Here is a 23,359-nt window from a genome sequence, read left to right as displayed (position 1 = left end):
TTACCAGTTTCACAACCAATTTTTTGGATCTCCGAATAACCTCACTTCTCTGTTGCCAGTGACAAGTACTGCAATTCTTTTCACCATTTCCTTACTTCCTGTAATGTCCAGGAGGAATTTTCCATTCCAAAGCAGCATGAAATTCATCCTTCAGAGTAGCTGCCCCCTCATAGTTCTTGCACCATGAATGTCAGACTGAGCTTCTTGATAATGCCATTTCATTATCATCATGACCAAGTACTTTCGCACCAGTAACAAATGTGGCAACAACCCTGTCTGGAAAATTAACACAATTTAACGCTCTGGCAACTTCAGGATATCAAGAATGTTTACCTTTGGCCGTTTTGACCGAGAACTAAAACAAGAGGTTTTGCTGACTTCAAAAATCAGCATCTGAATTTGAACAACTGTCAGTCAACTTCAGCAATATTCTTCGAATGAGATAATCCACTAGTCAGAGGGAGCGACGTAGCAGTTGGCTGTGTAGAACTACTGGCAAATGACATTTTCTGCTTCAACTTTGGCTGTAAATTTACTAAATCTTTCTTTTCACACTCTTTCTGTCATTCTCCTTTTCAAGTATAACATCAATGCCGGCCATGCTGCATGACGAAACATATTGCCTCTGCATGATATATAGAAATTGTCGTCTCCAATTTTCAGTGTGACTAATGCAACACTGGTACCAACATTAAAAATGGACGAGATGTTCTTCAAAGACTTCTTGAATCACCAGATCACATTTGTTGCATCTGCGCTTTTTCTTTGAAGGCTTCTCAGATTCATCATAAAGCTTCATCAATATGCAAATCCCTGAGTCAACTCTCTGATGGGGTATTCTTGCACACTGCCAAATTTCCAACACATTAAACATGGCCATATGAACTGCCTTTTTTCAAAGCAGCCTTTTTGTTGGTGTGTAAGTACATCATCAATTGAGAAGCATCCCCATCGGCTGGAAGATGTGAACTGGACAGTTCATCAGTGCCCTTCCATAGCAGCCATACTTCAGCACTGTTTCTAGTCTTTGACATTCTTACTTCTTATTTTTTGTCCTAAAATGTGACATCGGCTCATTTTCAACTGCCTATTTATCACTAAACTAATTTTCTGCTTTGTTATTCAAGTAATTATAAAAATGTTGTACGGCATAAATTCATTGAGCTGTCTACCCTTTGTATCAATTTTCAAATCAAATAAAATTGATGATCATCGACTTATGTCAATGTCGAAAGCTTTTAAGGAAATGGAATCTCTACTAAAATCTACATTATCTTACACGCTATATACTCCATTGTGGCACAATGCATGCATCAAGATGATACAATTTTAAAGAGAGCAGAAAAGTTCAAATTCTCAGTTTTGTTGTAAGCAGATCTAACTTTCAAGCATAAAATATTTGTTATTGAAATCTACATATTTAAGGTACAAAGTTTCTAGTTTTAGTAATAACTATTGCATTCCCCCCAACAGATTGGAGACTGGAAAAATGTAACAGTGCTGTTCCTCCATTCCAATAAACTTGAGTTTCTTCCCGAGGAAATGGGCGACATGCAAAAATTAAAAGTCATCAATCTCAGTGATAACAGGTTTGTGAGAATTAATGGTGTAATATATTTTAGATAAACAATTGTAAAAGAACATCAATATCATACTGGATTAGATCCCAAGGTTTATCAGGCCTAATAGCCTGTTTCCAGTGCTGGCCAATCTAGGTCACAGGTACCTGGCAGGATCTATTTTCCTTGCTTAAACCCTGAGGAATAAATTGTGGTTTTCAAACATCTACCTGGCTAATAATCTTTCCCCCCAGTAGCCGGTCTAAACTCTTTGTAAATGTAGCTATGTTATCTGTTTAGCTGTTTGATCAAAAAGTACTTACACTGCTGTGTTTTTTTAAGTGCTGCCTAATGGCTTTATGGAATGTCTCTTCATCTTAGAATTAATTGTGTATCAATTGGAGAAATTCAGCATTATTCCTGCTGTTCATAATTTTACTTTCTCTGCCTGTTTGCCTAGTTCTTATGCAGATTTTTTCTATCATAGATATCCAGCCAATGAGAATTGGCTGCCTGTAAATTGAGCCAACATCATGCTTCAATTTTTTTCAAGCAACTCTAGAGCTACAAGATTGCCCTTTTGCGATCTTTTGGGACTTAGTCAATAATAAATTAAATGACAGCTTTAAAGACCTGAATGGTTCATCCAATCTGCCCAACATTCATACTTATTATATATTCATGTTTAAATTATCTTTTAATACTTCTGGGCAGTAGACCATAGAAGTCCACCCAGATATTGCAAGTATCTTCCTGTAAACCGCTTTGATCTCTTGTATCCTATTGTAAACCACTTTGTACTTCAGTATCCTGATCCAAACATTTGTTTCTTGTTGCAAACACCACGTTTTCTCATTGCATGTATCTGCTTGCAAGCCGCCCTGAACTTATGCATCCTGTTCCAAACATATGTATCTTGTTGTAAACATATGTTTCTTGCTGTAAACATCACATACTCTCATTGCACGATTCTTGTTGTAAACCGCTTTGAACTTATGGTATAGCGGTATATAAGAAATAAAATTATTATTATTATTACTATCTTTAGGCTCTCACTGCTGGATTTACCATTGAAGCCCACTCTAGCCTATTCTAACCATCCTGTCACTGGAGCTTCTATCAAAGCCCTCCCCAGTTCATCCTAAACCAAATCACCATATACGGGATGCCCAGTCTTGGCTTTAGTCTGTTTTATACCAGTGGTCTCAAACTTAAACTCTTTGCGAGGCCACATTTTAGATTTGTAGGTACTTGGAGGGCCTCAGAAAAAATAGTTAATGTCTTATTAAAGAAATGACAATTTTGCATGAGGTAAAACTCTTAATAGTTTATAAATCCTTTTGGCTAACTCTTAATAATAATATTGTAATTTATAGCTAAAGAGACATATGATCAAGAAACTTTTATTTTACTTTTGTGATTATGATAAACATACCGAGGGCTTCAAAATAGTACTTGGTAGGCTGCATGTGGCCCCCAGATCTTGAGTTTGAGACCACTGGTGTATAGGGAGGGGGGATAGAGATACTGGATAGGAGGGTAGTTGGGAAGAGAAAGGGAGAGATGGTAGACCCTTGGGTGGTGGGGAAGGAGGGAGAGATGCTGGGGCCAGGATCCGGGATGTAACCGATAGCCTGAACAGACTCATCAAACCGCAGGATCACTTCCCTATGATCCTCATCCACGTCGGAACCAACGACACTGCCAGGTGCACCCCGGAGAGCATACCCGAAGACTTCAGAGCCCTGGGAGAGAAGCTGAGGAGGATGGATGCGCAGGTGGTCTTCTCATCGATCCTCCCAGTGAGGGGCAAGGGCAGTGCCAGGGAGGATCGAGTTCGGAGGGCGAACGACTAGCTGCAGGGATGGTGCAAGGAGATGAACTTTGGGTTCCTACACCACGGAGAGGCACTGCAAGGACTGCTGGGACCAGACGGGTTACATCTGACCAGGAGGGGGAAGAACGTCCTTGGACACCGTCTAGCCCGCCTACTACACAGGGCTTTAAACTAGGTAAGTTGGGGGAGGGTACGGGCACAAACAACCCACCTGACGAGCTAAGCTACTAATATTCTTTTGAGACTGAGCTAAGTAAATACTATATTTCTGGGACACATTACAATTTTGGGTCTAGGGGGAGGATACATAGCAATTCTGGGTCTAGAGGGAGTACACATTATAATTCTGGGACCAGAGAGAGTGCACACGTTGCAAATTGCACTAAAGGAGCTCGAGTAGCCCAAACGGGAATACCCCCACAGGATACACACATTACCGAGTCTGAGATAGGAGCACACTATAGTCATGGGGAGTCCGAGACAGGTTCAAGCTTTAGCTCTGGGTCTATGGAGTGTAAGAGACAGGCGAATAATGCTATGGAGTGCAAGAGACATGCGAATAATGCTAAAGGGGTCCTAGTTGATAAAGAGGGATCGTCCCCACTGAGATACAACAAACACACAACGTGGAGGGCTATGTACGTCAACGCCCACAGTCTGGGAAATAAGATCCTAGACTTGGAAACAGAAATGAGGAATGCCGACCTGGATGTAGTGGCGATATCTGAGACCTGGCTCACAGACTCCCACGGGTGGGACATGGTCATACCAGGTTACAACTTGCTTCGCTGGGACAGGGAGGGTAAAATGGGAGGTGGTGTAGCATTATATACTAGAGAGGACATTAAGGTCACCAGAATCACAGATGTTCAGTACACTGGGGAATCCCTTTGGGTAAATTTGGCCAGAGGGAAGGACAAATGCCTATATCTTGGCGTAGTATACAAACCCCCAAGACATCAAGATGACCTAGATAAGGAATTAATCGGAGATATAGAGAATATCACCTTGCGGGGTGATACAGTATTGGTAGGTGACTTCAACATGCCTGATGTGGATTGGGTCACACTTTCCTCTGCTTCCGGCAACAGCAGGAAGCTATTAAAACTCTTTGAATGGAGCAAGACTCAGGCAACTGGTATCTGAACCAACAAGGGATCAGGCAATACTGGACCTAGTACTTACCAACGGGGAAAGTATCACAGAGGTCTCGGTGGGTGAAACTTTGGCCTCCAGTGACCACAATATGATATGGTTCAATCTCAGGAAAGGTTTCACGAAATCTACCACAATGACCAAGGTTCTCAAATTCAAAGACACAAACTTCCAAGACATGGGAGACTTCGTTCACCAGGCGCTACAAAGCCAAGCAGACACCATCAGCGTGGAAGAAATGTGGTCAACTCTGAAAGCCACCATACAGGAAGCAACAAACCGCTATGTTAAATCAGTAAGCAAACGGAGTAGGAACAACAAGCCACAGTGGTTCTCTACGGAGATCTCGGACATCATCAAAGAGAAGAAAAAAGCATTCATCTCTTACAAACAATCAGGGACACAGGACTCTAGAGTAAAATATCTGGCCAAGTCAAGGGCCGTCAAAGCAGCAGTTAGGGAGGCCAAATTCCGCATGGAGGAGTCTCTAGCAAAGAACATCCAGAAAGGAGATAAATCTTTCTTCAGGTATATCAGTGACAGAAATAAGAACTCGGTCGGGATAGTACGTCTCAGAAAACCAGACGGAGACTTTGTAGAAACGGACTCGGAAAAAGCCCAACTGTTAAATAAATACTTCTGCTCAGTCTTCACCCGCGAGGCGCCGGGAATCGGCTCTCAGCCACAGACAAGGGTTAAATCAGTTGACCCGTTTAGTAATTTCAAGTTTACACCCAGCAGCGTCTATTGCGAGCTGTCAAAAATCAAGGTCAACAAGGCAATGGGGCCTGACAACCTACACCCCAGGATGCTCAGGGAGTTGGGTGATGTCCTAGCGGAACCGCTATCCGCGCTCTTCAATCTCTCCCTTAGTACAGGTAACGTCCCGATGGACTGGAAGACAGCTAACGTCATCCCACTCCACAAGAAAGGCTCCAAGATGGAGATGGCAAATTACAGACCAGTGAGTCTCACATCGATAATGAGCAAACTAATGGAAACCCTAATCAAACACCAATTGGATAGAATCATGGATGAGGAGAAACTACGGGATCCCCGCCAACATGGATTTACTAAGGGGAGATCCTGCCAATCCAACCTGATCAGCTTCTTTGACTGGGTGACGAGGAAGCTGGATGCTGGTGAGTCCCTGGACATCGTCTACCTGGATTTCAGCAAAGCATTTGATAGCGTACCACACCGCAGGTTGCTAAGCAAGATGAGTTCTTTAGGTTTGGGCGACACATTGACAAACTGGGTTGGGAACTGGCTTGGAGGTAGGCTTCAGAGGGTAGTGGTGAATGGCACCCCCTCCGAAATGTCAGAGGTGATAAGTGGAGTGCCACAGGGCTCCGTCCTGGGCCCGATCTTGTTCAACATCTACATAAGAGACTTGACAGAAGGGCTCCGAGGAAGAATAACATTATTCGCCGATGATGCCAAGCTAAGCAATGTAGTGAACAAGAGCACAACAGACAATAATTCAATGGCAGATGATATGATGCATGACCTACTTCTACTGGAGCACTGGTCTAGGTCCTGGCAACTCAGTTTCAATGCCAAAAAATGCAAAGTCATGCACCTGGGAAGCCAAAATCCATGCAAGATTTACACCCTAAATGGCGAGATCTTGACAAAAACTGAAGCAGAAAGAGACTTAGGGGTGATTGTCAGGGAAGACATGAAGTCTGCAAATCAAGTTGAGCAAGCTTCATCCAAAGCAAGGCAAATCATAGGTTGCATACGCAGGAGTTTCGTCAGCCGTAAACCTGAAGTCATTATGCCACTGTATAGAACCATGGTGAGACCGCACCTGGAGTACTGTGTGCAATTTTGGAAGCCGCATTACCGCAAGGATGTGCTGAGAATGGAATCGGTCCAGAGAATGGCCACCAGGATGGTCTCGGGACTCAAGGAGCTCCCATACGAGGAGCGGTTAGGGAAGTTGCAGCTCTACTCACTAGAGGAACGTAGAGAGAGGGGAGATATGATCGAGACATTCAAGTACCTCACAGGTCGCATTGAGGTGGAAGAGGATATCTTCTTTTTCAAGGGTCCCGCGGCAACAAGGGGGCATCAGTGGAAAATCAGGGGCGGGAAACTGCACGGTGACACTAGGAAGTTCTTCTTCACCGAAAGGGTGGTTGATCGCTGGAATAGTCTTCCACTTCAGGTTATTGAGGCCAGAAGCGTGCCAGATTTTAAGGCCAAATGGGACAAACATGTGGGATCTATCCGCAAAGATAGATAGGGAGGGTCATTGGAGTGGGCAGACTTGATGGGCCGTGGCCCTTATCTGCCGTCTATTTCTATGTTTCTATGTTTCTATGATGAAAGGGTAGTTAAGAAATGGAGAGATGGATGGTTAGAACGGAGAAAGAAGAAAATGACAAATGGGCAGGAGACCCTGACAAGTGAGTTATCAGAAGACAGCCAGAGCCTGGGATCAACATGATTTGAATAATGACCAGACAACAAAAGGTAGAAAAAATAATTTTATTTTCTGTTTTGTGATTACAATATGTCAGATTTGAAATGTATATCCTGCCAGAGCTGGTGTTAGATAGCAAGCATGAACTAGGACCTAAAAGAGAGAGAAACATTTTTTTAAAAAATTAATTTGTTTACATCTATATTTAAGCAGCAATTTGTTTAAATCTATATTTAAGCAGCAAAATACTTAACTTATTCTGTATTGATTTTGAGGGCAGCATAGCCCTTGAAAGTTGGTCTGACTTCAAATTGTGATTCAAATAAGTATTGCCAAACCATGTAATTGCTAGACTGTGCATGTTGGATTACCTAATATAGTACTTGGGACACTGCAGATCATAGGCATTGGAACAGGGGGCACGGGGCTCATACCCCTCCCCCCCAAAAAAAATGGAAGTAGTAAGTTGACATATAACTTGCTACTGCCTTCCGTGCAGTATCTGCTCACCTCCTGCACACACCTCACTGTTGCTGCTGCCACCAGACTGTCCTCTTCCCAGGATCGCTGCTGTTGCCATAGGACCAAAATCTCTGTTCAACTCCAGCCTGAATAAGGTTAGTTGGGCTGGGGCCTGACCAGGGGGCATCAAGGGGGGGAGGGCTGGAAAGCATTGGGGAGGGAGAGCTGAAGAACATGAGAAGAGCATCGGGGAAGGGGCCTGGATATCATGGGAGGGCTGTAGAGAAGAGTATTGGGGAGGGTTCCTGGAGATCATAGGGAGGCTGTAGAGAAGAACATTGGGGGAGGGGTAATGTGTGTGCTGGAGAGCATTGGGGATGTAGAGAAAAGCATCGAAGAATGGGTGCTGTGAAAACTTTTTAAAATTGGCCAAAACAACTGCTAAAATTCCAGTTGCGCTGATGAACGAGCATTTGTCTGGAAAGACTACACTTGGTGTTTTTTGTACATTTCTGTAAGGAGATTGGGGTGTGGGGGGAGGAAAGGCAGTGTCACCAGAGGTAGATGGGAGTAAAATGGCTATATTAATGATACTGAACATGCAAGTAGAGTAGAATGTAGGACTGAGATTTAAAATTTGGACACCTATAAGTCACTGACATTTAGAAGGTAGGATGCTGTACTCCAAGCATGAATTCACATGTAATTGCCATTATAGAATACTATCTTAAGTTGACAGCTTCTTACACCATGTCAATGGCTGGTGTGAATGACCATGACTAAATGTTGTATTTGCGCATGTAACTGACAGTGTTATAGAATCTTAGGGCCATATTCTATAAGATGGGCGTAAGCTGGACCCAAAGCTGTACTATACACTGCATAAGACTTCAAGTGCAGGGCCTGTTATGTTTCTTTGTAAACATTATTTGAAATTTAAAAATTTAAAAAAAAAAAAAAAATGTGCCGGCTTGTACTCTGTATGCCTTCTCTTTCTGAAGCAAACTTCCTGTTAAAGGAGGATGCCAAACAGCTGTTTGTCAAGGGCAGAGGGAAAGAGAGGGGGGAGACTTCTCTATCATGCTGGAGCTATGCTCCTGCCCAGTGTTCCCGCTAAGCTGCGCGGGCGTGCGCTTGCGCACAAAATCTTACCTCGCAGCGCACAAGTTTCTCGTCACAGCGCACACAGTGTAGAGCACAGTTCTTCAACCGCCGGTCCGCAAAAAAATCTTGCCGGTCCGCGAAGGATTCGGTCCCCGCCACAACGAAAGGCCGGCGTCAGCTGACTTGCAACTTCCTGTTGCAGTCGCTGTGCCGGGACTCCTGCCTTCGCCGGGACTCCTGCCTTCCACCGCGTTTGCCTCCTGCCTTGTCTCCGCACCTCCAGAACAGCAGCGGCAGCTCTGTATATTTTTAACTTCGGCACAGAGCTGCCCCTAATCAATAGTTTAGCGCGGTTTCATGAGGCAGCTTCGGGGCTTTTGCTATGCCGGCCCGCTTCGATGATGCGATGCGGGCCGGCCTAGCAAAGGCCCCGAAGCTGCTTCATGAAACCGCGCTAAACTATTGATTAGGGGCAGCTCTGTGCCGAAGTTAAAAATATACAGAGCTGCCGCTGCTGGTCTGGATTCTTGGCCCACTGAAGGAGGGCAAAGAGCAGCTGTCCTGAAGGTTTCCCTTCCTCTCGCCTTTGCAGGTCCCTTTTTTCCACCTTTTTTTTTTTTCTTCTTCAAACGGCAACGGGCCCCAGCATCGACATCAATCAAGTAAGTTCCACTGTTCCTTGCAAGCGGTTCTGCTCGGCCAAAGCTTCCCCTCTGACATGAGCCACCTCAGGGGAAAGAAAGTGACCCGCAAAGGTAAGGGGAAGGGGGCAGATAATGGAAGTTGGAGGGGGGGAGAGAGAAGGAGCAGATGATGGAATGGAGGAGATGAGAGAGAGAAGGGGACAGATGATGGAAGTGAGAAGAAGGGAGAGAGAGCAGAAGGCAGATGGATGTCAGTTGAGAGGGGAGAGCAGATGCTGAATGGAAGTGGGGAAAGAACACATACTGGATGGAAGGAGATAAATAAAGGGGGAAGAAAATAGTAAGATAATGGAGGGGTGAGGGAAAGGGGTGACAAGCTTTCCCCACTCCCTTTGCAGCAAGGGAAGGAATATGAGAGAGAGAGGAAGACATTGCACATGGGGGGTGGAGTAGAGAGGAAGAAATGCTGTGCAGTGGTGGGGAGAAAAAAAAGAGTGCACTTTGTGTAGTTTAATTTTGTGATTACCATTGTGTATTATTAATAAGATTATATTGTATGTCTATGAAAAATGAATGGAAGAAATGGTGTATACAATTAGTGCTATTATTATGGGGGTGAGGTCAAGGGAGGGGCTTGGACAGGTCTGGGGTAGGGGTCTAAGGTGCAGCTTTTGGGCCTCCCAAACAAAAAAGCGTTCCGCTGCCTATGTATACTGTGTTCTTCAGTGGAGTCTGGCTGGTACTTGACAACAGTTTGGGGCCAGATACTAATCGGGTTAAATAGGGAGGATAGCTCTACCAGCATTGGATCCTTGTATCTAAACAGTTAAGACAGGTTAAATGATTAGTAAAATAGCCCTTCCATCTGCAATGAAACCTACTCATGCTTGAAATAGAATAGTTAATATCACCTGGCCGAAAAGAGACAGGGCTGAAGTTTATGTGGCTGAGAATACATATCAGTTTCATAAGCAAATCTCATGTGTTCTTTATGCCTTAGAGAGTTTCCCTTTGTAAATTTTCCTGTTACACTATACGGACTAGAGTATGTCCCCATGAACCTACAAATCTTAAATTCAGTTCCATAACTGGCCTGGAACTTAAGCTGGCCTGATGCCTTGACAACATATTTATTTGGCTCATAACTTGCTGGCGCCCGATATTTTTAGCTCACAGTGAAAAAAGTTTGCTCACAACACCCGCCCGCTTAGAGGGAACACTGCTCCTGCCCTAGGCAGACATTTTGAAAACTGTGAAATGGGTCTATTTTATTTTTTATTTTTTTTATTAGTTGCTGTACTTTAGTTTCTCTCTGTCCCCCCGACTACTACTTCAACTCCTTGGTAAAAAGTATGTTTAGATTGCTTCACTCTTTTTAACATGAGTTTTTTTTCTTCCTTTTTTTTTTTTTTTTTTAATAGCTGCTGCTCTAACTTATTGAACTCACACAAGCCTACTTTTAAATACTACAGGTTATATTATGGTGCCAGAAAGATTCTAATGGACCTATTTTCTTCCAAAGAGGATTAAACATGGATTTTGTGTTTTGTTTTTGATAGGCCTAAAACAAGTGTTTGTTATATGTGTGCAGCATAAGTAAGATATTAAAATTATCAGAATGCCTTGTTTAATAGAATTTCACCTTATGTTCACACAGAATGTACTTGCCTCTTTGCTGGGCTTAAAGGAAGAGACTTTCTAAACATTTTTCAAGCTTTTCACCTACAGCAGTCTCATTGTTAATGTACATGCTGCCAAATTTTCCACCTACATGAAGTAAAAATTAATTTTTTCTCTTATACAATGTAATTTTGTTTTCTTTTGCAGGCTGAAGAATTTGCCTTTTAGCTTTACAAAGCTTCAGCAGTTAACTGCTATGTGGTTGTCAGATAATCAGGTGGGTGGTATTCACTAGTTAGAGGGGTCTTTTATTGCATTATTTTTAGTTACAAAATGAGTTTAACCTTTGGAAATAATACATATTATAGAACATGAGTTACTAGCTGGAAATAACAAGTAGAATTATTTTTCTGTAAAACAGCACTATTAAGTTTTGTGTTTGCGTGAATGTTTGTGGTAGTTATAGAAGTGTAGTTTTAATTATTTACAGTTCAGAATTAGTTTCCACAAAATACACTGTGATCTTGTATTTTATTTTTGCAGTCTAAGCCACTGATACCTCTTCAAAAGGAAGTAGATCCAGAGACTCAGAAAACCATGCTTACTAACTATATGTTTCCCCAACAACCTAGGACTGAGGAAGGTAAAGACATATTTTTTTTTCTGGCCCATGACTGAGAAAAGTGTTAATCATTGAAAGAAAAATTGCATTAAAATGATGTGGTAGAAATGTGCAATATGGAGCTCACCCTTATATACAAGTATGTATGCTTCCAGTTCAGTTGTTGAGTTCCATGAGTTTTTTTTTTTTCCTTTTCTTTTCTTGATGTGTCAGTAACATGGGGCACTTTTCACTGACGACTTCATCCCAATCCTGAAAAACAATAGAATTAACAAAAGAATAATTATGTTTAAATCTTTTTTTTATTAATAAGAAAGAACCACAAACGAACAATGGCAAAATGACGAGACAATTTTCTCAATAAAGGCTACCTGCCAAAGAAGACTGTACTCTTATGTCTTTCAAGGCCACAAGAAAGTCCCCCCTCCTCAAGCCCTCCCCCTACCCCAAATCCAACATTACAAAGAGTAACCAAAGTCAGACAGGTGGATTAGGAAACAACTGCAGTCTGTTCAAGATGTGACTATGACTCCTTGGAAGCAAAATGTTCAAATAAGGAGACCAAATGTTGACAAAGTCTCTACTTCTGCGGCGAGAGAAGTAAGCCATTCGGGCCTCCCAGCCCATCAGTTCATGTAGTTTATACAAAAGAATAATTAAGCAGGTAATTGTCAGTTAAAACTATAGAGACCCTCAGGAAAATATTCAGAGGCAGAGTTATCAGAATGTGAGAGTATAGATATTGTTCAGTATCATATTACAGAGTAGATTTTGAGCTAGTTAGTATGATCACTGGTGTCTTAAGTCTGGATAACACTTCTTGTTCTTCCATGGATATTGCTGCTCTTTTCATTCCCAAATGGCCTTCAGCTTCTGTGTTGCAGCAGTTTATCCCTAAGCAAATTCAGGTAGCAAGCATTATAATATAGAGTTTCAACCTACCAATAAACTACACTGCGCAACAAATTTTAACTTTTTTTCTGGGGCAAGAAGAAAATGAGGTTTACTTTATAGAATTTGACCTCCTGTGTATGAAAATAGCCTCAGTTTTCTCTTATCACCTATAGTTTTTTAAGCAAATCGCAAATATTTATAGCATCAGAAGTCAAAATGTAACGCATTGCGCCAATTTAAGAGTTCCTATAAATATTATTTTCTAGGATCATTTTGTTGTTGAAGTGCGTTTATAAAAGAAATTAAGAGCATCTCTAATTAATGTCCAACAATAGCCAGCATTGATGAATTCCATCTGCCCTGATATTGTTTCTCCATTGTAGAAAGGTCCTGGTGAAACCTTTCCCCATGCTCATCACTAACACTACCAAGATTTTTGGGGGAAAAATCCAGATGCGAGTGAAGAAAATGAATTTTTAGTGACGTGTTGCATTTAAGATCACAGAATGCTTTAAGCATCGTTTCTACCAGAAAATTCTCAATTATATTCTTCAATGCTATCCGTGCACTTTACTCACGTCCTTGTATGACTTAATTAAAGAGCCTGTCTCTCAACAATTCTTTTATTTGTGGCCCCACAAAAATGCCTTCCTTTAACTTCTGAGCACTTATATAAGGAAATGTTTCATGTAAATAGCGAATTCCTTCACCTTCCTTGTTCATAGCCTTAACAAAGTTCTTCATAAGTCCTAGCTTTATATGAAGAGGTGGCAGTAGCACTTGTTTCGGATCGACGAGAGGATGGTGAATTACATTTTTTTTTCTAGCAGGATCCAAATTATTACAAAGTGGCCAGTCTTTAATGATGTAATGGGATCCTCTGTCTCGGCTATCCTACTAACAGATAAAACAGCAGTACTTTGTGTAGCCCAACTGCAGACCATGTAACAATGTGATGACCTTCAGATCAGCACAAATCCACCACTTGTACTCACTGTACTTAATATGTGATCTAAGAGGAGCTGCAAATTTTCATGTTTCCTTCATGTGGACAGCGTGACCAATAGAAATAGATGGATATACATTTTCGTTATGCAAAAACACTGACTTCAGACTTAGCTTTGGTGCATCAATGAACAAGCGCCATTCATTAGGGACTTTGACAAAACGCTTGGAATAATGGCCTTAGGGGGGGTGCACAGCCGGCCCGGTCCCTATCGCGCTCCCTCCCTCTTACTTAAGGTGACCAGCGAGTGAACCCTTCCAACCCTCCTAGCGAGAGCAGCAAACCTCCCTCCAGTAGCGTCGGCAGCCGCAGCACTAAACAGACTGCTTCGCGCCCAAGGCCACTTCCATTACCTTCTTCGGGCAGCAGCAGCTTTTACAATTCGCTGCTGTTGCCGGCTTCAAGCCTTGCTCTCTGCTGGGTCCTGCCTACTTCTTGTTTTCATGAAGACAGGACCCGACAGAGAGGAAGGCCTGAAGCATAAGAACATAAGAAATGCCTTCACCAGATCAGACCTGGAGTCCATCCAGTCCGGTGATCCGCACACGCGGAGGCTCAGCCATACATTAGTCACTCGTATCCCTCAATGTGTCCTGCAAGAAAATGTGCGTCCAATTTTCCCTTAAATCCTAGAATGGTGGTTTCTTTCACCATCTCTTTCGGGAGAGAGTTCCAGGCATTCACCACTCACTGTCTGAAGCAGAACTTTCTGACATTTGTCCTGGCCGGGTCCCCTCTCAGCTTCAGGCCATGACCTCTGGTCCGAGTCTGGGTCACATTCGCCAATGTGAATAACGCTGTTTCTTGCTCTCCATCCTTTCCCCCTGCTGGTGAGTGAGCTTGCTCCATTTTGTCGATTCCTTTTAGCAATTTAAAAGTTTAATTTAATTTAATTTTTAATTTAATTTAATTTTATTTTATTTCTTATATACCGCTATACCGTTAGGTTCGAAGCGGTTTACAGAAAATATACATTAAGGATACAATGAAAATAAGATAAGTAAAGATAGGTACTTAGAAATTCCCTTACTGTCCCGAAGGCTCACAATCTAGCTAAAGTACCTGGGAAAAACAATTAATGAATAGTAAAGATGTAAAAATAAAGACAGAGATAAAAACAAGATTTGAAACATCCCAACAAGAATAAATTGATCTCTCTAAGGCCACACTCTTTTTAAAGCAAAATGTACATCCCAACAATAATATAGTGGATAAACTAAATTAAATTAAAATTTTGAATTAGAAATAAAATATAGAAATATAAAAAGAAAATATATGGACTTTGGAAGTGTGGAAAAAGGTATAGAGAGGGAATATGAATAGAAGGAGAAACCGTTAAACAAGTCTCTATCAGATCCCCTCTCAGTCTTCTCTTCTCAAGGGTGAATAATCCCAATTTTCTGAGGCGATCTTTGTAGCTCAAGTTCTCCATACCTTTTACTAGCTTCGTCGCTCACCTCTGCACCCTCTCCAGCAGTGTTATATCTTTGTTCAGGTATGGAGACCAGTGTTGGACACAGCAGTGAATTGTGAATGCTGCTGCTGCCCGATGAAGTTCAGGACACCAGGCCTTGGGTGACAGAAGGAGGAAAGGGAGCAGAGGGGGAGAGAATTGGGGAGAATGTTGCTGTGCCCAACTGGAGGGAAAGAAAGGAGATGCCAGGACTTGGAGGGAAGAAGAGACGCCTGGGCATGGAGAGAAGGAGGAAGGTATGCCAGATCAAGGGAAAACATAAGAACATAAGCAATGTCTCTGCTGGGTCAGACCTGAGGTCCATCGTGCACAGCAGTCCGCTCACGCGGCGGCCCAACAGGTCCAGGACCTGTGCATTAATTCTCTAGCTATACCCCTCTTTCCCCTTTTCCAGCAGGAAATTGTCTAATCCTTTCTTGAACCCCAGTACCGTACTCTGCCCTATTACCCTCTCTGGAAGCGCATTCCAGGTGTCCACCACATGTTGGGTAAAGAAGAACTTCCTAGCATTCGTTTTGAATCTGTCCCCTTTCAACTTTTCTGAATGCCCTCTTGTTCTTTTATTATTCGAAAGTTTGAAGAATCTATCCCTCTCTACTCTCTCTATGCCCTTCATGATCTTTAAATCTCTATCATATCCCCTCTAAGTCTCCTCTTCTCCAGGGAAAAGAGACCCAGTTTCTCCAATCTCTCAGCATATGAAAGGTTTTCCATCCCCTTTATCAGACGCGTCGCTCTCCTCTGAACCCTCTCAAGTAAAGCCATGTCCTTCTTAAGGTACTGCGACCAATATTGGACGCAGTACTCCAGATGCGGACGCACCATCGCCCGATACAATGGCAGAATAAATTATTTCGTTCTGGTTGTAATACCCTTCTTGATTATGCCTAGCATTCTGTTTGCCTTCTTAGCGGCTGCTATGCAGTGTGCCGTCGGCTTCATTGTCATGTCCACCATTACTCCCAAGTCCCTTTCTTGGGTACTCTCATTTAATAAAATCCCTCCCATCATATAGTTGTACCTCGGGTTTCTGTTTCCCACATGTAATACTTTACATTTCTCAACGTTGAACTTCATCTGCCATCTTGTCGCCCATTCCCCTAGTTTGTTCAAGTCCCTTTGCAGTACTTCGCAGTCCTCTTTAGTCCGAGCTCCACTAAATAGTTTGGTGTCGTCTGCAAATTTTATTATTTCGCACTTCGGGAAAGGAAGGAGGAGATGTCAGAGCATGGAGGGGGAGGGAGAGATGGAAGAAAAGGAAAGGAGAGAGATACCGAGAATCAGGGAAGGGATGATGCCAGACCATGGGGTGGGAAGGAAAGAAAGGAGAAGAGAGAGATGCCATAGCATAGGGGAGGGGGTGGTGACAGAGAGAGAAAAACGGAGAGGTGAGAGTTGAAATCAATCATGTACAAAAGAGAGAAGGGGCGGGATAGATAGTTTATGGAAGGAGCATAGAAAGAGGGAAGATGCCATATGGAAGAGAGAGAGAGGGTGGACACTGGATGGAAAGAGCACAGAGGGCAGTGAATGGAAGGGGCAAGATAGAGGGTGAACAGTAGATGGAAGGGGTAGAGAGAGGGAAACAGACACTGAATGGAAGTGTGAGGGAAAGGGGGAGCAGATGCTGGAAGGAAGTGGGGAGGAGAAAGAAAAAAAGGGCACATGCAGGATTGAGGGAAGAGGATAGAGTTAGTTACTGGAAGGGGTGAGGGAAAGAGGTGGCAAGCTATAGGTAGACACAGTGAAAGAGGGAAATTGAGGACTGAATAGTAAAAAAGAATTTAGACAGAGGCAGAAAATAAATTATCCCCCTTTTACAAAACTGTGGAGCGTTTTTTAGCGCCAGCAGTGGTGGTAGCAGCTCTGATGCTCAGAATTCTATGAGTGTCGGAGCTGTTACCACCGTGGCTAAAATCCATACTACAGTTTTGTAAAGGAGGAAGGGTTAAGTTTGTGATGACATTCCATACTAGGCGAAGGGTTTTCTGTGTTCGAAAGACATGGTTTTCTGTTAGGATTGACTGCAGGATTGATCTGTACTAGTCTGGCTTGTTTAGTTTTACAATGAGTGTATTGCTGTTGTACTTCTCACTGTAGAATGTAAGATGCTGCCTTTTCCTAGGTACTCATATGTGACATGTGGCTTGTTACTAAAAATCATGTTTTTCGTACAGATGGGGGGGGGGGCAAAAAATGATGGGCCCCGGGTGTCACACATGCTAAGTACGCCCCTGCTCGAGAGATATATTCCAGCCGTGTTTACAGGATTTCCCCAGTGAATATGCATTGAAAGCAGTGCATGCAAATAGATCTCATGCATATTCATTGGGGAAATCCTGAAAACCCAACTGGAATACGGCTCTCGAGGACCGGAGTTCCCTACCCCTGAGGTAAGGCTTAAGGGGGAGCTTACAGGGCTTAAAATAGCCGGGGGGAAGTGGGGGTTAGGGGCAGAACTGGCCCGAATATTATTCATGGTTTTTTAATATTTGCGGGCCGGTTCTGCCCTTAACCCCGTGGATTCGGAGGGAGAAGTGTATTCTTAAGCTTTGTGCAATGCAAACAATAATTGAAAATATAATGTTCACAAATAATATAGAAACTTGCAAATGAAATACTCATCTTATTCCTGGGAGTCATAAAGCACCGACGTTGATCGGTGTTTCATTAAAATAGCTACATCGGGGTGCAGTCATCCCTTTATAAGTAATAATATTTAAATGTCAATGCCTCTGTATATTGACACCATATTGCCAGCAAAAATGCTCAAAATAAACAAATGTGTACCTTCAAGGGAATCATTATGGCTCTAAGTTTGAGCTATGCTAAATACTAAGAATGATTACAGTGGAACCTCGGTTTGCGAGTGTTTTGCAAGACAAGCAAAACACTCGGCAAACTTTTGTCTCGCAAACCGAGTACCGTCCCGATAAACGAGTACTTACAGCTGCAGGCAGCACCGCTTCAGGGGGATGCCTCTTCCGTCCGCTGGACAGCCTTCCACGCCGGGTGCCTTCCGCATGATGGAGAGCCTCTGAGCCCATGCAGCCGAGTGCTGTCCCACCTGCACATTGCGTATGATCACATACAACGCCAATCATCGACGTGCGTGATCATGCACAACGTGCAAGTGGGACAGCACTTGGCTGTGTGGGCTCAGAGGCTCTCCAACATGGCACAGAAGGCACCCGGTGTGAAAGACTGGCCAGTGAACGGAAGAAGTATCCCTTTGAAGCGGCGCTGCATGGACTCAGGGGCTTTCCAGCAGCTGGCAGAAAGAGGAGGCATTTCCTTGAGACGGCGCTGCAGCACCTGGCACTCGACAGGTACACACCCCTGGGCCACCCTCGCCACTTCCTCCCAGTTCCTTGGCACCTTTTGGGTTGTGGAACAAATTGTCAGTGTTGCCATTATGGCCTATGGGGAAAGTTGCTTTGATATATGAGTACTTTGGATTACGAGCATGCTTCTAGAACAAATTATGCTCATAAACCAAGGTACCACTGTATATATTTGTTAACAACATAATTTATGAGTTGCACTTATTTGTTTGCATCCAGTAAGAATCTCCATTTTCTGTCGCAGAGTAACCGTGTTTTGTGATTGTTTTTATTTTTCACATTTCTTTTATAGAAGGTCTATTATGGTAGAATAGTTTGCAGAATGATAAATAAAACTTTCTGGTACCAGAGTAAGATGTCACTCCTCAGTTACTTTGAAAGAGAATGACCATAGGTGCTCTGGGTGCTTCCTTAGGCTGTCAGATAAATAGAAATATTATTGCTCTGTCACTTTTAGTTTTTGACAAGTGCTTAGAGCAACATAATTATACCTAAATATTATTGTCTTCTATAATTTTGCTTATAGCTTACTTATTGAGAAGTTTTCTGGTTTTATTCAGTTACATTTGCCTCAGATAACGAGAGTTTCAATCCCATTTTGTGGGAAGAGCAGAGGAAGCAGCGTGCACAGGTGGCATTTGAATGTGATGAAGACAAAGATGAAAGAGAAGCACCACCTCGGGTCAGTATTTTTTATTGGACTTTGATTTCTTTATTAGCTTTTGTGGAGATTTATACTTAAACTATTTAGCATAGAACAGTTCATCAGTATGAAGTACTTACTCTTCTAGATTTTTCTGTTTAAGAATATGTTAAATGGTATGTAAAAAGCAGTGAGAGAGAGTAATGGCTATATTATTTTAATTTTGTAAATGGCATAGTTACTGCCTGTTTGGATCACTTGAGTTATATCAAGTGCTAGAATTAAATAAATACATTTAACAAAAATAATGCTGATCCAGCATCACAGATAATATCAAATTCATGATGAATTGGCATACACTACTGCTATATCTTGAATTTTGATGCATTAATGATAAAGAAATGAGTCATGGCAGGTGGTGGTTGGCTAGGGAAATTGTAACATCAGCTGCAGTGTGAACTCTACATCCCTGTGAATTCATGCTTAGTTTCATTTAATAAATAGATTTCTGAAGGCTGTGAAAAATTATTTTTTCCCTTGTAAGACGAAATGGCAGCCAGTTAGATTGTAAAGTTTCTCACTCCAGTTGCATAATACCAAAATATGATTTTACTTTTTGGGGATCTTGCTGCAGTAATAGTGTTCATGTTGACACTTTGACTTCACTGATATTCAAGTAATACTAGAAACTGATGAATGTTTTAATGTTTTAATATATTAAATATATAAGTAATACATGACAGGCTGTGCAGTATTGCTAAAATACTAACATTGGGTGCAGGATCGATTTTAAATCACTAGTTAAAAATTCTTGATTTAAATCATTGGTTTCTACAGAAAATCTCATTCTTTCTGGAATTTTTTTAATGTTTACAACCAGGTAGTTTCATTATTTGAAAAATAATTTTTCAAATTAGTTTTACAATTACTATATATACTCATATATAAGTCGTTCCAAGTATAAGACAAGGTACCCTTTTCCCCCCAAGAAAAGGAGGAAAAGAGGTTGACTCGAATATAAGACTGGGGGGGGTGGTTAATATTAATGTGCCTTGCCAGGCTCTGCACCTAGCCCTCCTCTCCCTGCGTGACTCTGCACCCAGCCCCCATCTTTCCCTGCCAAGCTTTGCACCCAGCCCCCCTCTCTCCCTCCCTGCCAGGCTCTGCACCCTGCCCTGCTCTGCCAGGCTCTCCAACCTGTCCCCCCTCCCTCCCTTCCAGGCTTTCCACCCAGTCCCCCTTTGTACCCTGTCCCTCCACTCTCTCCCAATGTCCTGCAGGCCTCCACCATGCCTGCTGTATGACATGGTGGGCTGGAACAGGAAGGATTCCTCCTATCACGGACAACTCTACCAATTTTTTTTAACTTCTCTTCTGCCTACCCCCACCCGTGTACCTTTTTTGAATCTCTGGTGATCCAGCGGTGTTCCGGTCAGGAGCGAACTTTCGGCATTCCTGCCCCTCGCTTAACCCCTCCTTAAATGGCCACCTTGAGTATGAATGAGCTTTTCTTGTTCCTGCCTGCCACTGAGCCACTCGCCGAATGCCTGCCACCAGTTCTCACGAGTCCTGCCGCAGCCATTCAGCGAGCGGCTCAGCCCTGGGCAGTAGCAAGGAAAGCCCTCTCATGCCTGGTACACTGCTAGGCCAGGAGAATTTGAGGTGGCAGTTAGGGAGGGTCTCAGCGTGGGGCAGGAATGCGGAAAGCTCGCTTCTGTCTGGTACACCGCTGGACCACCAGGGATTCAAAAAGGTATGTGGGGAGAGGTGGCAGAGAGGTAAAAAAAGTTGGCAGAGTTGACTGGGACAGGAGACGTGAGAGATCCCTGCTGTCTCAGCCAACTTCACCAGACCATACTGCAGGCCTGACGAAAGCCTTCACCAAGACCGGAAGGGGGTTGGGTGATAACCCGAATATAAGCTGAGACCCCCATTTTTGGGCCCAAAGATCTCAGTTTATAGTAGAGAATATACGGTATATCAAAAAAATTACTGATTTGGTTTTACTATTAGAAATATATAGATAAATACAGTAATTATGAAATTATTGTGAGGTGAGCCATCTCCAGTTTAATAGGTTATTCATTCATATTTGGACAACTTTTATGCTGTACTTTATTGAAAGGAGAAAATTAATTATTATCTTAACAATTTAAATAGTTTTATTTAACCAAAACAATAACATTATAGCACATGTATTCTTGTATTTGCTTAAACATCCATGTTAACTGATGATGATAAACAAAATATATTTTTTTTAAACTTTGACTACCAGCCAGGTCCACACATGAAAAACTTAATACAGTGGTACCTCGGTTTACGAGTGCACCGGTTTGCGAGTGTTTTGCAAGACGAGCAAAACATTCGCAAAATCGGCACCTCGGAAACCAAGCGCGCTTCGATTTGCGAGCGCCCCCCCCTGCGAACCGGCAACCCCCCCCCCCCCCGCCGCCATCAGGTCCCCCCGCTGCCATCGGGCACCCCCCCGCCGCGACCTGAGGTCCCCCCAACCCACCCGAACCCTCTTCTTACTTTTCTGTAGCCTCCGCAGCGGCACCGGCACCAGCATGTTCTATGCGTGGTGCCGGTGCCTGAAGATCTGCTTCCTGTGCAAGGCCTGAGAGTTCACGTCGAACGTGAACTCTCACGTCGAACGTGAACTCTCAAGGCCCAGCACAGGAAGCAGATCTTCAGGCACACTGGTGCCGGTACTGCTGCGGAGGCTACAGAAAAGTAAGAAGAGGGTTCGAGTGGGTTGGGGGGTACCTCAGGTCGCGGCGGGGGGGGGGGGTGCCGGATCGCGGGGGAGAAGGTGCCGGTTCGCAGGGGGGGGCCTTCGGGGGGAGCAATGCCAGTTCTCGTGGGGGGAGAGAAGCGCTGCTGGCTTCGGGGGGGGGGAGGAAGGTTGGGGGTGGAAACATATCAAAGCAAGTTTCCCTTACTTCCTATGGGGAAACTTGCTTTGATATACGAGCATTTTGGATTACGAGCATGCTCCTGGAACGGATTATGCTCGTAATCCAAGGTACCACTGTACTGTCTTCTGTAGCTTATTCATCTTCATCTTGCTTGTTCATAATGTGGAAAAGAAAAACAAGCTTTCCTGCTTTATCGGGTCCCAAACGATTTCTAAAAACTTAGAATGAATGAGTCCAAAGGAAGAGAATATTCTTTCTATGCCGGCAGAAGAAGTTACTGCTGTTAAAAGTGAAATCTGGTTCTCCAGTCACTGGCTCATCTGCCCTATGAGCCTCTGAAGCAGGTGTCCTTGATGGATCTCACTGTTAAGACAGTTTTCCTTCTGGCTATACCTTCAGCCTGCTGTCAAAGCGTACTTTAGCTACAAGATTATCTGTAGATGCTTTGATTGAATTCCATCTTTTTCTGTATAGTTATCCTGTGTTGTATCCCATGCATTCTTAAATTTCATCACTGTTGTCTTCACAACCCCGAGAGCATCACAGCTCTCCACCACCCTTTCTCTGAAAAAATATGTCCTGCTATTGCCACTAAGTCTCCCATCTTGCAGCCTCAATTCATGACCTCTAGTTTTACTTCTTCCCTTCTGAAAAAGTTTAGTTTACAAATTAATAATTTTAAGTTTTTAAAAGTCTGAATCCTATCTCCTTATCCCTCCTTTCCTCTGAGGTATGCATAGAGGTTTTTGTCTCTTCTCATACATCTTTTGAAGCAAGCCCTATATCATTTTTGTTGTCTTCCACTGAACCTCCTTAAGTCTTTGGATGTCCTTAGCAAGGAAGGTGTCCAAATTGAACACAGTATACCAAATAGGGCCTCACCAATGACTTCTACAGAGTAGTGCTACCCAATTTAGAGAAAAAAATTTTTTGATTTGTTTTGGCCTATTGAATTGATTATTCAATTCGATTCACTTTTCTTGCCCAATTGGGTGGTTTGGGTTTTTTTTTTTTGTTTGTTTGTTTTTTTTCAAACGTCCTGGCGGGTTTATTTTGTAGCTTCCTTCACCCATCCTAGCCCCCTTTGCCCTCTCTAGCCCAATGCCTGCGTTGTAGTGTAAACAAAATAAACCAAAAAAGACTTTTCCTCCTTGTTAGGTCCTAGCCCACACTTACTTTCTTAACACCAGCTCTGGCAGGATGCATATTTCAAATCTAACATATTTTATTCACAAAATAGAAAATAAAATTATTTTTTCTACCTTTTGTTGTCTGGTCATTTTATTATTCAGATCATGTTGATCCCGGGTTCTGGTTTCTGTTCGTCTTCTGTTAACTCGCTCGCCAGGGTCTCCTGCCCATTTGACATTTTCTTCTCTCTCCGTGGTCACCATCCATCTTCCATCTCTGTACCGTCTCTTCCACTGCCATATCCATCATTTCTTTCCCACTGTCTACCATCTTTCTTTCTCTCTCTTCCCCTCCATGCAACATCTCTTCATTCCTCCTCTCCATTATCATGTGCACCACTTCTCCCTCTCTTTTCTTCATGCATGTCTCCCTACCCTGGCGGGGGAGGGGAGGCTTGTGGGCCAGTTGCGTGCAATCACTGCATGCGTCTGGCTCTTCCCTTCCCGGAGTTGCGG

General features: G+C 43.1%; 1 protein-coding gene across 6 annotated transcripts in view; it reads left to right on the top strand.

Moving 5' to 3' along the window:
• Window positions 1–23,359, top strand: part of ERBIN (erbb2 interacting protein) — a 516,286-nt gene that overhangs the window by 338,846 nt on the left and 154,081 nt on the right. For all 6 annotated transcript variants that reach the window (XM_033930041.1, XM_033930031.1, XM_033930056.1 and 3 more), the window contains 4 exons: window positions 1,474–1,589; window positions 11,020–11,089; window positions 11,356–11,455; window positions 18,713–18,834. In XM_033930041.1, coding sequence (XP_033785932.1) covers window positions 1,474–1,589; window positions 11,020–11,089; window positions 11,356–11,455; window positions 18,713–18,834 — 408 coding nt within the window. The remainder of the gene's footprint in view (window positions 1–1,473; window positions 1,590–11,019; window positions 11,090–11,355; window positions 11,456–18,712; window positions 18,835–23,359) is intronic.

Source organism: Geotrypetes seraphini, chromosome 1, assembly GCF_902459505.1.
Source record: "Geotrypetes seraphini chromosome 1, aGeoSer1.1, whole genome shotgun sequence".
Classification (NCBI taxonomy): domain Eukaryota; kingdom Metazoa; phylum Chordata; class Amphibia; order Gymnophiona; family Dermophiidae; genus Geotrypetes; species Geotrypetes seraphini.
Note: the sequence above shows the minus strand (reverse complement) of the source record. Positions and strands in the feature narration are given on the sequence as shown.